The following is a 14,888-nucleotide window of genomic DNA, read 5'->3' as shown; positions in this document are numbered from 1 at the left end:
TGCACATATCTGTATTATTCTAAATTGAGTGTAAATGTGTTTGTAAAATTGTAAATTCTCATATTGTGTGTGTGTATGTGGCATTTTCCTGGAAATCAAATACCAGACACCTACTAGGGCTGCACAATATATCGTTTTTAAAAAAACCTTTTTATCGGCATCGCAATGTCAACTGCCGCAATACACATATCACGAAAGACACTACAAGATTTTTTGTTAGTTGAAAGAAAATATTAGCAGAAAACTGCACTTTAAAATGTAACTGTCTCTTTTTAGTGGTGACTTTTATATTCAAATCGATGTTCAATTTGTTCAATAAAAGAAAGTTGGAAATGGTTTCCTTTCATTTGTTTGAAATTCAACAAGCAGTGTGTTGTAATTTAGCAGAACACAGGTTTATTATTTATCGCACGTAATCGTTATCACGATATTCTACAACATTGCAACGTCGCATATCGCATATTTTCCTCATATCGTGCAGGCCTATCACCTACCTTATGTAATTACAGAATGCTTGTGGAAAAGCCCTAACTTACCTATAATTACTTCAGGTGAAACATGAATGTAATATTAGTATTAATTTGCTAATTCACACTGCTTCTAATGCTTTTTTTTACCCTTCCAGAAATAATATTCAAGGGTGACCATAAAATATCTGTAATTCTGTACCCTTTTTAGCATCGACCATCAGCAGCTTTAATGTAGAAATGATTTGTATTTGTCAAACAAGTGACACACATATATTTGACCAACAACAGGAGCCCCTGGAGGCCCCCAGACCCCTCTGTGGTTGCCATGACTGAAAACTGCAGCTCTGTGTGAGTCACCCCACCCACACATCCAGTTGCTCCTCCTTCATTTCATAATTTTATTCGCAACTTTTACAATGCAGAGCTTATGTATCTGAGCTATTATTTGATGGTAACGTGCATCACCTCTCCCATCTGCTGGCTGCTCCTGCCACGCATGCGCAGTGCGGCTCTCCATCATTTCCAATATTCCAGTGTAGGAGAACCAGCAGAGGCAGAGAACTAATGGGTAGGCTTCTTATTCTTATTTTCTAAAGGTCAGAAACGCACTGCTGCTCGCCAATTTCACTGTTTCAGTGCCGGTATGCGTTCGCTGGGGTGCCCCGGTAAGAACGGACTGTTTACGATTTGATTTGACGCAGACAGAAACGTTAGTGCCTGAAAAGCGTCTCTCTTCTTCTTCTTCGCTCTCTCTGAGCAAACGGCTGTTAGCTAGCATGCTAAGCTAACCCGTGCTAACTCGGCCTGGCTCCGGCCTTGCCTGGCTCGAAACCTAACGCGGGCCTAGCAGCTTTTTTTACTTCGACAATTTGAAGTCCTAATCTGCGTTGCGGGTCCTCGACGTGCACGACCCCGGTTACGGTTCGCCAATTAAATGCTAAAACGTTTATTAGCGTTTAATTCATTTTCGTTACAACAAGCTAATGGTAGCTAGACAGCTGACGCTTGGAATGCTAACTCCCAGCTAGTTCAGATGCTGTGTCCAATGCATCAAAAAGCAGGCAGACAAGACTGATTTCGCTTGTTGACACGGCCACTTTTTTAACGCGGAGGCCCACAGCCGATGGAGCTTCAGCTGCACGTCTCGCCCTGTGATAAACTAAACCTCATTTAACGCCACACGGTTGTCGCTAAAAGGTTAATAAAGCAACACTTGGCACTGTTGATAGACAGTCTTTTAATGTTCACCAAGCTAATTGGCTATTAGCTGGTTGCTTTGGTAGTGTACACAAGCGGTTGTCATGTTCTCCAGTTTAGGGAAACTTGTGTAGCTGTCAACTTTTGAAGGCTGCTGCAGGACAATATGGCTAATTTACCACTAAAGCTGTCCTAAGCCAACTCCACGGGGTTACAGCTAAATTTACATGCTAGGTTGATGGATTTAATCTAGTCTGGAAGAGCAGTGGTAGATTGTGCTTCAGTGAGAGGATAGCAGGGCAAACTGCTGTACCATTTTGGTGTTGCACAGTTTGTCCTTTTCATTTTTACCGTGCCCAGGATTTTTTTGTATTACTAGGCTACTATTATACTCCATAAACAGTACATGCTTTGTGCAGGTAACTTGCACGGCTACCTATTCCCCACTCTTTGCTTGATTTGACAACATAACTCAGAATCAGAATGAGGTTTATTGCCAAAGTAAGTTATCTCTTGCATGGAATTGGCCTTGTTGTGTTTGGAGCATACGCTAAACACATGAAAATGGAATAGCAATAGAGTCAAGAACCTAAATATATTACAGTTAAAAATATGTACAATGTGACTGTTTTTGGACAGGGTGTGCAAAATATTAATCTGGATGTGCAAAAGTTCAGTGTATATCAGTGTTTCCCTCAAGAAAATGTGATGTTTTTTAATGAAAAAAGAAATGCAATTTGACATAATTTTGGAACATTATTATTACCATTTGTGTGTGTAAAACGTTGAAAAAGCTAGAGCAGATAATAGATGAATAACTCTCAAAAAAGTTAAAGGCAAAACTTGCTAAAAAAGTCCACAGGGGACCAATACCAATCATTAGATCCAAGTATCTGAGTGACATTTAGTTTGTTTTGTTGCTTACAATGATTGCATTCGGCTTGGGTGCTGCACCTGAGTCTTATAATGGAAGGGAAAACCCTGTATATAATATGCACAGTGGTCAGGGATAATTGTCCAGGATGTGTGTTAATATAACGAGTAGTGACTGTGGGTGGGGGGTTATGAGTCTGTCAGTGGGGGTCCCGGGCCTTCCATGGGCCCTTTTTTATGGGGCTACAGCAAGATTTAAATGCTAGGTTGAGAATTAATGGATTTAATCTAGTCTGAAAGAGCAGTGGTAGATGTCTTTTTGCGTCAGTGAGAGGAGAGCAGGGCATACTGCTGTACCATTTGTACAAGGATTTTACTCCATAAACATGCTTTGTGCAGGTTACATTGCACTACTAGCTCCCCCCCCCCCCCCTCTTGCTTTATTTGACAACATATGACAGACCCTGTTCTCTTGGCACTAAATGCATTTTTTTTGGACGTCCAATCACAAGTGGACATTTCTAAATGCAGATAGAAATGCACCAGGGATCCATGCTCAGAAGTGGTCAGGGACATTTGTGACCATAAACATGCCGCGGACTGCCTAATCAACCTTTTATATTGAGCATATTACATGATAAATCTCCCAAAACACTGTCTATGTTCAAGGTAGGGCCGGGAGGCAATATATCAATATTATATCAACATCAATATATGAGGCTAGATATCGTCTTAGATTTTGGATATCGTGTCTTTTCCAGGATTTAAAGGCTGCATTACAGTAAAGTACTTAGTCTTTGTATCCACATTATTGGTGATTATTTATCTCATTGTGTAAATATTTTGTGAAATAGTCAACCCAACAATATCGTCGCAATATCGACATCGATATTTGATTTTCTCCATATCGCCCACCCCTAGTTCAAGGTGAAAAATAATAGCACTGTACTGCACTAGTAATCCTCTAATTAACGTGTGTGGCTGAACACAAATTAGCACTCCTAACAGATAATGATCCAATATGAGTCTGAGATAAATGCAGATTCTCGGTGTAGATCAGCTGGATCTAAACACGGTCTTTATCTGTATTTAACATACATAATGTTAAGCTACCGTCTCTGTTTACAGCAGCAGTGTCCCCGCTGTCTCAAAGTGCAGCGAGTCTCCTCTCTGTGTCTTTAGCTGCAGACTGTTTATCTACGTCTGTAGGTTGTACAAATTGAGCCTATGTTCCCTCGATTCTGCAGGTCTGAAAAAGAGCCATCCTCTCTCTGTTATCGCTTCTAAATTGCTTCATTCATTTGGCACTAGTAGAAGAATTAAAGCCTCTAGTTGGTACAGAGCGTGGTGTTACTACAGTCCAAATGCTGGTAAACGTTTGTCGTATTCTCCTACAGCCATCATTTACATCTCTTCTGATCTGAATCACGACTTGCGAATAAAGTTAACCAGGTTCTGCTGTATCGGCTTGAGGGTTGGGCGATTCTGATTCCAATTCTGATTCTTCCTTTCGATTCCGGTTCTTATAGATAATCGGTTCAGATTCTTTGAGGAGTGGAGTTGAAATGGGTCACATGCTTATTTCACAGACAATTTTCTGAATATAAATATCGCAATGTCAGCTGGTGCAATAAACGCATCGCGAGAGGCTGCGACATGTCCCAAAACGCACAGAGATTTTTTTTGTGTTGGTTGAAAGAAAATATCAGCAGAAAACTGCACTTTAAAATGTAACTTTCTTTTTTTAGTGCTGCCTTTTTATATTCAATTCAATGTTCAATTTGTTCCATAAAAGAAAGTTGGAAATGATTTCCTTTCATTTGTTTTAAGTCCAACTAGCAGTGTTGTATTTTAGCAGAATACTGAAAGTAGCAGAACTGAATACGCTTTAATATCGGTTTATTTATCGCATATTTTCCTCATATTGTGCGGCCCTAGTTTCACTGTAACATAACAAATTAAAACTACTTTAATGATACAGGACACGACGGAAAGAAAACCTACCTTTTGACCATGTAATGAGATGCACATAAGCTACTTTGTCTGATGGTATTCTTTAATATTTGGACATTGAGAGAGAGAGAGAGCAGCCGCCATCCTTAATGGACTGCAAATTCAGTTACTCAAGAACCTTTGGCTGCAGTTCCACTTTTCATTTTGATGCGTTTTCTTATCTAACACATTTTTTTTCTTCCTTTCTTTCTGAGACTGCATTGCTGTAAGTCTCATGTGGCTGTATTTATGTCTTTTTTTTGCCATTAACTCTTGTTCCATTGTGCTTGTATGAAGTTTTTGCAGCAGGATTGAGTCCAAACTGTGTAGAATTCCCCATCACCTGCAAACGCAGTTTTGTGCCAAAATCTGTTATTCCCCCCCCACAAAATATGCAGACCGAACAAAGATATATAAATCATATCACATCCATACAGGGATAGTAATATACAGCTGTTAAAACGTAATAAAATATATGACACACTGGTATCGGATTGGTACTCAGTGTCGGCCGATATGCAAGTTTGGGTTTCGGCATCGGGAAGCAAAAAATGGTATCGGACGATCTTTATTATTTGATATAAGGGCATTCCTCTCTTAACATCATTTGTGATGGCAAAACAGCACATGCTAAGGGAAAAAAAGAGTATATAGGATTACATGTAGTGTCCACTTGATACAGCCACACAATTTCCCGTCTTTCTTCTAGCAGTGATTGCAGAGCGTCTTGAAATGATTGTATCTTCACTTTGCCTGAACACGGACAAATACATAAACAGGTAACACAAAGACAGGTATGTAGACACATAGAAACAACCACATTTACATCGACGACACCAGATCTATACGAAGTCAGCGAGATAGCAGGGGTTTCCCCAGAAAAGCTGTTTAGCCCAGTGCAGACTGATCTCAATAAGTGGCGTATCTATGACACGCCAGTTCGTATGCCATTATTGGCGTGTTATCAAGACGCATACTCGCTTTTTAGCGTGTTTATCAACGCCGTTTGGCCTCCGTTGACTTACATTACCTTGCGATTGCGTGTGAATTTACGCCGTAGCCAGTATTATGAAAGCCCGAAAATCCGCGTAGGGAGGTTGGTCGGGGTGTGGGATGGGTCACACACAGGACTTTCACCCAGGAGACCGGGGATCGTGTCCCGCGTGTCACGTTTCCTAAACCCAACCGCCGCTTTCTTCTTTTCCTAAACCCAACCCCGTTATTGTTTTCTTAAACCCAACCGTCCGAAAAGCAATTATGCGTCTTGATAACACGCCAAAATGGCATACGAATTGGCTTGTCATACACGCGCCACTTATTGAGATCAGTCTGATACGGCGTAGACATACACGCGTGTTTACGCGAAGTCATGATGTGACGTTGCCCAGTGGCAAGTGTCTTTTTTTTTTTTTTTTTTTTGACGAGGGCCCGGCTGGGGCCAGTCACAGACTGATAGGAGCATTAATGTAGAGCCCAGTAGTTTCTGTGATGACAGAATAATCGAAAGAAAGAGAGCCGATTCACGCACGCTTCTGGGACGCGGCGTGACACAGCTGGTGGATTATCAAGCATTGACTTGAATGGCCGCGATTTCTCGCGGCGGCGCGGACGTGCCCGGTGGAAATTAGGGGTTGGGAGTTCCTGTATCTGCGGCCCGATGATAGCGATGTAAAGTGTGGACATAGAGGGTGATTGGGGTCATTGACAATGGTGAGGGCAAGGTGTGTGATGGCTACATCGTTCAGGTCTGAGCGCACACTGTGATAGCGATGTGCGCTCATCAAGCTTGATGCATCTTTGGACTGTCTTTTAAAAGTCATTTTGAAGAGCTGTTGTTGGATCTAAGCCGCCTGGAAATATTTGAAAGGTTATTGTTTCCAACCTAAATGCCATTCCACGTATTGAGCGACTCAACAGCAGTATAACATGTAAATGTGAAGTCTTTAAATGTAACGTTTCTACTACGTGTCATGTGAATGTAAACGTGAATTGTTGAACAATACATTGTACAGGTATAGGTCAATATATCGTAATATCGAAATATATTGTCTTTTGTTTGTCTTAAACTGCCAAAAAAAAGTCCCTCAGATATAGATGTGGCTGTAGATACAAATCGCAGTTCTTGTGTCCCCCACGTGGTACATCCATAGCTGCCGTAACCCCCACATGTACATGTAGGTACATTTTTGAGTGTCTTGAGTTTTGGACGGACCGCCTTTTACTGCAAAGAAACCACACGAAAGCCTTATGTCACTTTTAGGTAAAAGAAAATCCACCTTAAAATGTTTCCAGCAGGGCTGCACAATATGAGGAAAATATGCGGTAATGATGTTGAATATTGCTATAAAGATATTTTGCGTTAAATAACCAGATATTAAAGTGTACCCATTTCTGCTGCTTTCAGTATTCTGCTAAAATACAACAAACTGCTTGTTGAAATTAAAACAAATGAAAGGAAGGAAATCATTTCCAACTTTTTTTTTTCTTGAACAAATTGAACATTGAATTGAACATAAAAGGTAGCACTAAAACAAGAGTTGGCCTACATTTTAAAGTGCAGTTTCCTGCTGATGTTTCCTTATAACTAACTCGAAAAATCCCTGAGTGTCTTCGGTGTTATGTCCGATGCTTTCGCGATGTGTTTATTGCGCCAGTTGATATTGTGATGACGTTTTACTGTGCAGCCCTAGTTTCTAGTGCAGTAATAATTTAATTCGTGCCCTTTTTGGGTAGTCTTTTATGTACCCACAATGTCCTGAGTTTGACCCCCCTCTCAGTCTGTCTGTCTGCCTCTTTCTTGTTGCTGTGAACAATAAATGCGGAAAAGGCCAAAAACATAATCTTAAAAAGACATCGGCCTGCAGTAGAAGGTTACAGATTAGCAGGTACCGTATGTAATTTGGACACGGTAGTTCGTGAGAGTCAGGAAAATGGCGGGGAGAGATGGGCAGTAAAATGATGACAGCTGAGATTTAAATTGTGTGCTTTCACATTAGCAAGGTGGCAGCTTTGCCAAAAGGTTATGATGAAAACACGTGGCTGTGGCACCAGTGTCACTTTTAATCAAATTGTCTTTGGTTTGAATCTGGTCCAGGACTTTTGGCTGCACGTCACTCTCCTCTCCTTACCCCTGGCCGTCTGTTTCTGATTCCAGCAAACAACAAAAGACAAACATACCAAATCGAAAACTTTAAAAATAGAGGTTAAACAAGTGTCACAGCCGGAGGCATCCTCAAACAGCGATTCTGCACTGAGCACAAAAATTAGTTTTCTCCTTCCAATGTGAACACAACAATAGAAATGATGTGTTCTCTGTTACCTCTGCATTTTCCAAACAGGGAGCTATAGGGAAATTTTAACGATGTGGTGGTTTCTCTGATAGGACACTACGCACCTCCCCTGAGATTACGAGGTGCGACTGTTGCTGTGCGTATTTCCAGATAAATGGCATACGTTTAACTGCCGCCTCATTTTTACTGTGCCACGGGTAGCGCTACCCTCCTTACCTCTCTCTCTCTCTCTCTCTCTCTCTCTCTCTCTCTCTCTCTCTCTCTCTCTCTCTCTCTCTCTCTCTCTCTCTCTTCCGCTTCGGTAGTGTCACTGGGTTCGGTCTCAGCAGCTCACAGGGCAGTTATGAGTCAGCAACACCGGCGGCTGAGAAGAGGCTTTGCATGGTGCTCCGTCACTCACACACTGCGTTCAGCCCGATTTACCAGCTTTGACGGGCTTCTACCAGTGTTTGAAATGCACTGTTTCACAGAGGGGGGAAATACTGCCAGTGTTGCTGCGTTAAAAACTACAATAGATTTTTTTTTTTTTTGTATGTCCATGTCATCTAAATTGGTAAGAACTAGGGCTGCACGATATGAGGAAAATATGCGATACCGTTGTTAAATATGGCGATAAACGATATTATTTGCGATAAATAACCTGATATTAAAGTGTTCTCAGTTCGGCTGCTTTCAGTATTCTGCTAAAATACAACAAACTGCTCGTTGAATTTAATTCAAATGAGAGGAAATCATTTCCAACTTTCTTTTATTGAACCAATTGAACATTGGCTATAAAAGGCAACACTAAAAAAAGAATGAAAGTTACATTTTAAAGTGCAGTTTTCTGCTGATATTTTCTTTCAACGAACACAGAAAAATCGGGCTATCTTCCGTGATATCTCGCAGCCTTTTGCAATGTTTTTATTATACCAGTTGATATCGCGATGACGATATAAAAAATGATATATTGTGCAGCCCTAGTAAGAACAATTTTTATGTAAATCCTGCATTATTTGCACCATGAGATGAGAAGCATTTTTAATATTGTTTGCAGATATCCTGAGCTGATCTGCAACGTTGTTATTTGGGCCGATTGAGACGGGCGTTCAGACGGAAAACGGCGTTAAAACAACATAAAGAGCTGTCATTTTGCATTTTGTCCTTCAATAGGACAATGGAAATAGTTGGTTGTAAATGAAAACGCCGGCGTCAAAAACTTTTGCTCATGCAATGCAAATAGATCACATTCCCCATTAATTCATGTGCATTCCTCTTCTGTTCTGCCCTCACAGGAACCATGGGAATACCACTACCCAACTGCGTTTGGGAACCAATATGTTGAACTCACTCTTCTTGTCCGACTGAGGGACTGTATCCTGGCCGGCAAAAGACAAATGGTAAAAAATTAATAATAAAAGACTTTCCTGTGACATACAGCGACCCCTGATCCCCACTTTTTCAGCCAAAGCATCTTCCCCGAGTCGGATGGCTCCGAGTGACAAGATGCAGTAATGGAAGTCCACGCCCCATTCAGCACTGAAGCCATGAAGCAGCTGAAAGGGTAGGGTCTGCTGTGAGCTCGCCTCACCCTACCCAACCGCCCGCCCCGTCAGCTCTACCTGAGAGAGTCCCACGTTGAAGCGTAATCCTGCACCTCTACCCAATCTCCGTAACCCCCCCACCACCCTCCCAGCTTTGGAAGACGAACATGACGCGCATTGCAAAGACGCTGGTTGATGTCTGATATACATACCTCTGAGGTGTTGAGCGTAAAACCAGTGGAGCAATGAATGGCGGAAAGGACTGTGAGGCGGGAGATGAGAGGCAGGCCATCCCTGTCCAGGTCCCCATTGGCTGGCAGCGCAAGGCAGAGCACGGTGGCGGGGTGCTTTACATGAGGTAAGAAAAAGAACAATGAATTCGTTGAGTAATCTGCTGATTATTTTCGCAATTGTTTGGTTTCCAAAGACTAAGGTGATGTCTTCAGATTGGTTTTTGTCTCACCAACACCTAAAGATATTTGACTTAATATCAAATAAAAAAGGACTGGATGCGCTCAACTCACGGGAATACTTAGAAAGCTTTGAATGCTGGGTGCTGAATCCTAAACGCGAATAATCATGAATAAACGGACGTTTTGGGCAGCGCCCTTCCTCAGCGTGTGCACAGAAGGGTGCTGCCCGAAACGTCCGTTATGTGGCAATAAACTATCAAATTGGAGTGCTGTCCTAGTAGCTTTATTTATACTTAATATCAAATATCACAAAAAAGTAGCAAGTCAGTACATTAACACATGATCACATAATATTTTGACCAATTGTGGGTACTTAGTGAGGCTGTAAGGGTTTTAAACAAGAAAATTGGATAAAATTGTGACTTTGACAGATTTTGGCAATAAATGCCCATGCCAATAAAGCTCATTGAATTAAATTTAAGATGTAGCTATGTTATACGTGTGTGTGTAACACACACACACACACACACACACACACACACACACACACACACACACACACACACACACACACACACACACACACACACACACCTACCTACCTACCTACCTACCTACCTCTCTTTGATGTTCTCTTAATGGCTTTGCATCATTTTGATCATTTGTTATTTTAAACAGTGGTCCCAATTTCAAAGATATTTACTTAATAGTTATATAAAACAGAGACAAGAAGCAAATCCTTTAATCTGAGAAGATGGAACCAGAAATTGTTCCACATTTTTGCACAATAAATGACAAACAATATTAACAATTGTTACAATTGTAGTCAGATTCATCAACTGATTGTTTCATCTCTAGTGCATAATGTGGCCCACCTAGGTGAGCTTAATTTTATTTCATGCTTGTTTACTGTCCACATATGTTTGGATCTTTAAAGCAAGCTTCATTCTTTCTGTGTATGTGAGGGTCCACATTGGTGGACGTAAATGTCGTCATCCACCCATGACTGCAAGGGTCCATGAGGACCCCTAGGTGGACGTCCTTGTGCAGCCCAAAATTTGTGGCACGCAGACTGTACGCATAGCAAGCGCAGCCAACTACGCACGCTCCATCTCTTGGATGGGGAAGGCGGATTGTATAGCGTAATTTATGGTTCTGTGGAGGCTCCACGCAGAGCCGTAGCCTACGTAAGTGGCCTGAAGTTTATACTTGTGCGTCGATCTCTTTAAAAAAATAGCAGGGCCAGCACGTGTGTGCACGGGGAGTGTGTGGTAGAGCGTCTCCCCTGTTCTATGTGACCACGGATGGAAATCTATAGCAGGAAAAGTTAACCCTCTCCTTGATTTCATATTGTTTATGGAGAAGGAGAACCCGGAAATGAGTCGGGGGGGGGGGGGAATGCAACGCTACCAAGCCACGGCCGAGAAACGTTCGTCGCCGCGAGGTGTAGTTCCATTTTTCGATTCTACAGCAGGTGAACCGATACATGGTGACTTTGATGGTCTGGCTTGTTGTGTGGAGTCATGGTTATTCCCCCAAGTGAAGCTGCAGCGTATTTGGCATCTAGTATCTGTAAAAAAAAATCTCTTAAACATATTGTTCTTTGGGAGGCTGCTGGTAACATTGCAATAAGCGATCCCTTGACATGTTTGTTTGGATGGGAAAATAACACTAAATTCTGATTGCGTCAGCCTCTAGTTAGGAAACCGTCATTTGTTTACAAAATGCACTCAGCTTGTGCAACAGGAACTTTGACTAATGAGTTGGATCTTTTACCAGTCAACATTATGTCATGTAGACGGGAAGTTAGTGTCCTTCCCGACACGTGAACACCAGCACGTTTATTTACCAGCCACAATGAACTAAAGCAGTTGGCTGGTGTCAGGTTTATTTTGGGCGTTGGAAAGAATCCTGTCTACTTCTGTGACCGTGGCCTGATACTGTCATCCCACACTTGTATTTGCTCATGTTCTTTTTACATTTAAAGTGTACATTTACTTCAGGGATGTGCAACTGTAGGTCGTCACAGAAGATAGTTTCACCGCGGCTTTGACTGATGATTCGGTCACCGGCTGGTTCGTCAACGTATCAGTGTTTGATAGGTTCAACCAATGGTACATACTGTTCTTCTTTCAGTTCAAGTTTGAAATGTTGCGCTTGATGTTTTTTTCAGATTCTCCCAACTTTATTGGGCACAAAACTCCCTCTTATTTCTCATGTGTTAAAACTGCTTCACTGCAGCTGTGATCACATTCCTAATGTTTACTTTTAGTCATTCTCCATTCAGCGTCTCCACGTCTAGGGTTGGGTACGTTCCCTTTTTTTCCCGATACTGGTACCTGCAATTAGATTTTACATTTTACACACCACACACAATAACCCCTCCCTCTCCCATCCCAAACCCGTTTCTACAACCTATTAAATCAAATAATAATTCATTTCTTCCACTGCACTGTATCTTTTATTCTTGTATTTGTATCTTATTCTATTTTAGCCTGTTCTGTTGTTGAACTGCTCTTTAATGTTTTATGTAAAGCGTTTTGAATTGCCTTGTTGCTAAAATGGGCTCTAGAAATAAACTTGCCTTGCCTTACAACCTCCAGCCTGTCAGTCAGTCACCAGGGCATAGAGAACACTGTGGTGCCTTCCTGTCACAGGGGAAGTCTAATGTTAACCATACCGCGACCGCTTTCGCCTCGCCATTATATACGCTGTCTCTGTGGAGTTTTGAAAAGTGTAACCGCACTCGCACCCGCTTTACCGGCATTGCCGTGACTCACTGTGACTTTAACAAACTGCTGAGTCAATGTTGTTTCACTGTAGACGGAATACAGTTTCATGGACAGGCTCCTCCGTCTTCATAGGTACTGAACATGTTTTCAATTATTGTTTTTAGATCATATGGATAGAAGAATTCCGCTGTGGTGTAGCACTGAGGAGTGGGAGGATTTTACTGTTTGATTTCATGGTTGCAAGCCTGTATAACCTGCAGCAAAACCCGCCTGAAGGAGCTGCTAACCCACCTAAAAACATCGTTTGTATGTCTGTCAGTGGAGCTTGGTTTCTTTTCATCTTCAGGAACATGAGTCAGGAATAAAATTTTGGTGTGAGAACTAAACTTTTGTAATATTTCAACATACAGATGTTCACTTAAATGCCAAATATTTTCAGGAGCTTGAGTCTAAAAATGTTGAATATTTAAAAAGTGCTGTTAAGCCCAGTTCAGCCAATAGAGAAGTCATATTGTAAAGTCAGCTACAATAAAATGACCCATAATCCATTTTATTTCTGTTAGAAACTGTTAACGGAGGCACAACCTGCGCCCGCGAGCACGTACGGTGGCGCGAGCTAGAGAGTGACTGAAGAGAGGGAGCGCCTCGGACAAAGCCGCGAGTTAGAGAAATAAAACGTGTTTTCGCCGATTCATCACGAGAAATGTAACTGCAGCAAGTATCACTATGACTAACGTTATCCACATTCATATTTCGACGAAACAAATGATATATCCAGCTACAATAAGCCTGGAAGTTTTAGAACGCTGGAGACCGACGCGTTGCAAATAGCTGCAAGTTTCAGCTCTTCTCGTCACGAATCCTTGCTCTGAACTGGGCTTAACATATAATATCATAGAAGGAGTTTGTGCTTTGGAGCTACGCCAACTGATGTCACCCCTCAGCCTGACATTGTTGTTTTCTGTGTGCAGTCCCAGTGGCTCGGTGCTGTCCAGCTTGGAGCAGGTGAAGACCTACCTGCTGACAGATGGAACCTGCAAATGCGGCCTGGAGTGCCCACTCATCCTCCACAAGGTAATTTGTTTGTCCTGATCCATTTAAAACACAGCAGTCGAGCACAGATTTTACAGCTGCCTCTTAACTGGAATCCAGAAGCTATCCCTATTAAAGATTTAAGATTGAAGTATAATAGGCGGCACGGTGGCTCAGTGGTTAGCACTTCTGCCTCACAGCCAGTTGGCACTGCAGAGTTTGACTCCTGGTCCGGGCAGGGCCTTTCTGTGAGGAGTTTGCATGTTCTCCCCGTGTTTGCGTGGGTTTCCTCTGGGTGCTCCGGTTTCCTCCCACCATAAAGAAATGCATGCTAGGTAACTAGGACTACAGTTGAAAATTAGCCATCTGGCAAACACTGGTGCATTTACAGAAATGTTGGTTAATGTGCATTGTCCTTATCAAATAAAAATAAATCTTATTTTTAGATCTCCCAATCTGCAAAAAAAATTTAAAATGCGGTTGTCCAAAAATTACAGCTAAACACGAGCCCCTAGCGGATTAAAAACTTTCAATCAAACCTAAACTTACATTAGCTGGTGGCGTGTCTGAAATACTCTTGGCCATCATTTTTATATAACCAGCTTTATTCAACAGCTGTTCTCTGCAAAGTAAAAGTGTAGTAAAAGATGTGAACCACGTCATATCACGTTTGCATTAGCAGATGACCGTCAAACAGGATTTGGTTTTAGTTTGACTTGGTTTCCAACCGTCCTTGTTTTGTGGAGACACAGATAGAAATGAAGTGAAACGTGTAAACGTTACATTAGTAAGGAGATGTTGTTTTGTTGGTATATTTTCCCATCTTTACTCTTGAAGGAGAATCAAAATCCAGTGAGGACATTGCATGCTTGGTTGCGCAGGGGTTTTAACCAATCGACTGCTTGAATTTCAGTCCATGTCACACGTTTGATTGATTGTCCTAAGTGAACATCAATGGGAAAACATTATATTTAACATTCCGTAAGCCTCATACGATTTTAAGGTTTGTTAATTTTAACATTTAATTTATTTTGCCAAAATGAAATGCCTTTTGTTGCTTTCGCTAATTGCTTGTAATAATTGACTGCAGTCTGGAGCAGCTGTTATGATTGGTCATCACGAACTTTCCCACTTATTACAGATTTGCAAATCATTGACAATGAATGTTTGAAGCTAAATGCCTCTTCATGATATTTTAATTCAGAGCGGACAATGAGCTCTTGACATGTCTTCGCCTCCTAATAGGACACAATACTTATTTGACATTCGTTGCAGCAGCGGGGAAGGAGGGAAAGGGCTAGAGGGAGGAATGAGGATGAAGTAAACATGTCTTTGAGGAGGAAATGGTGTCTCACTAGTCAAACCA

The 14,888-nt window shown here is 41.7% G+C and overlaps 1 protein-coding gene across 1 annotated transcript in view; it reads left to right on the top strand.

Moving 5' to 3' along the window:
• The first annotated feature begins 825 nt into the window (after positions 1-825).
• Positions 826-14,888, top strand: part of LOC116048616 (methyl-CpG-binding domain protein 5) — a 28,155-nt gene continuing 14,092 nt past the window's right edge. The window contains exons 1-4 of the mRNA XM_031297788.2: positions 826-1,038; positions 9,097-9,201; positions 9,267-9,703; positions 13,462-13,564. Of these exons, the coding sequence (XP_031153648.1) occupies positions 9,591-9,703; positions 13,462-13,564 (216 nt within the window). The 5' untranslated portion in view covers positions 826-1,038; positions 9,097-9,201; positions 9,267-9,590. The remainder of the gene's footprint in view (positions 1,039-9,096; positions 9,202-9,266; positions 9,704-13,461; positions 13,565-14,888) is intronic.

The sequence above is a fragment of the Sander lucioperca genome, chromosome 24 (assembly GCF_008315115.2).
Source record: "Sander lucioperca isolate FBNREF2018 chromosome 24, SLUC_FBN_1.2, whole genome shotgun sequence".
In the NCBI taxonomy this organism is placed as follows: domain Eukaryota; kingdom Metazoa; phylum Chordata; class Actinopteri; order Perciformes; family Percidae; genus Sander; species Sander lucioperca.
The sequence above is the reverse complement of the archived record's forward strand: the minus strand, read 5'-3'. Positions and strand labels throughout refer to the sequence as shown.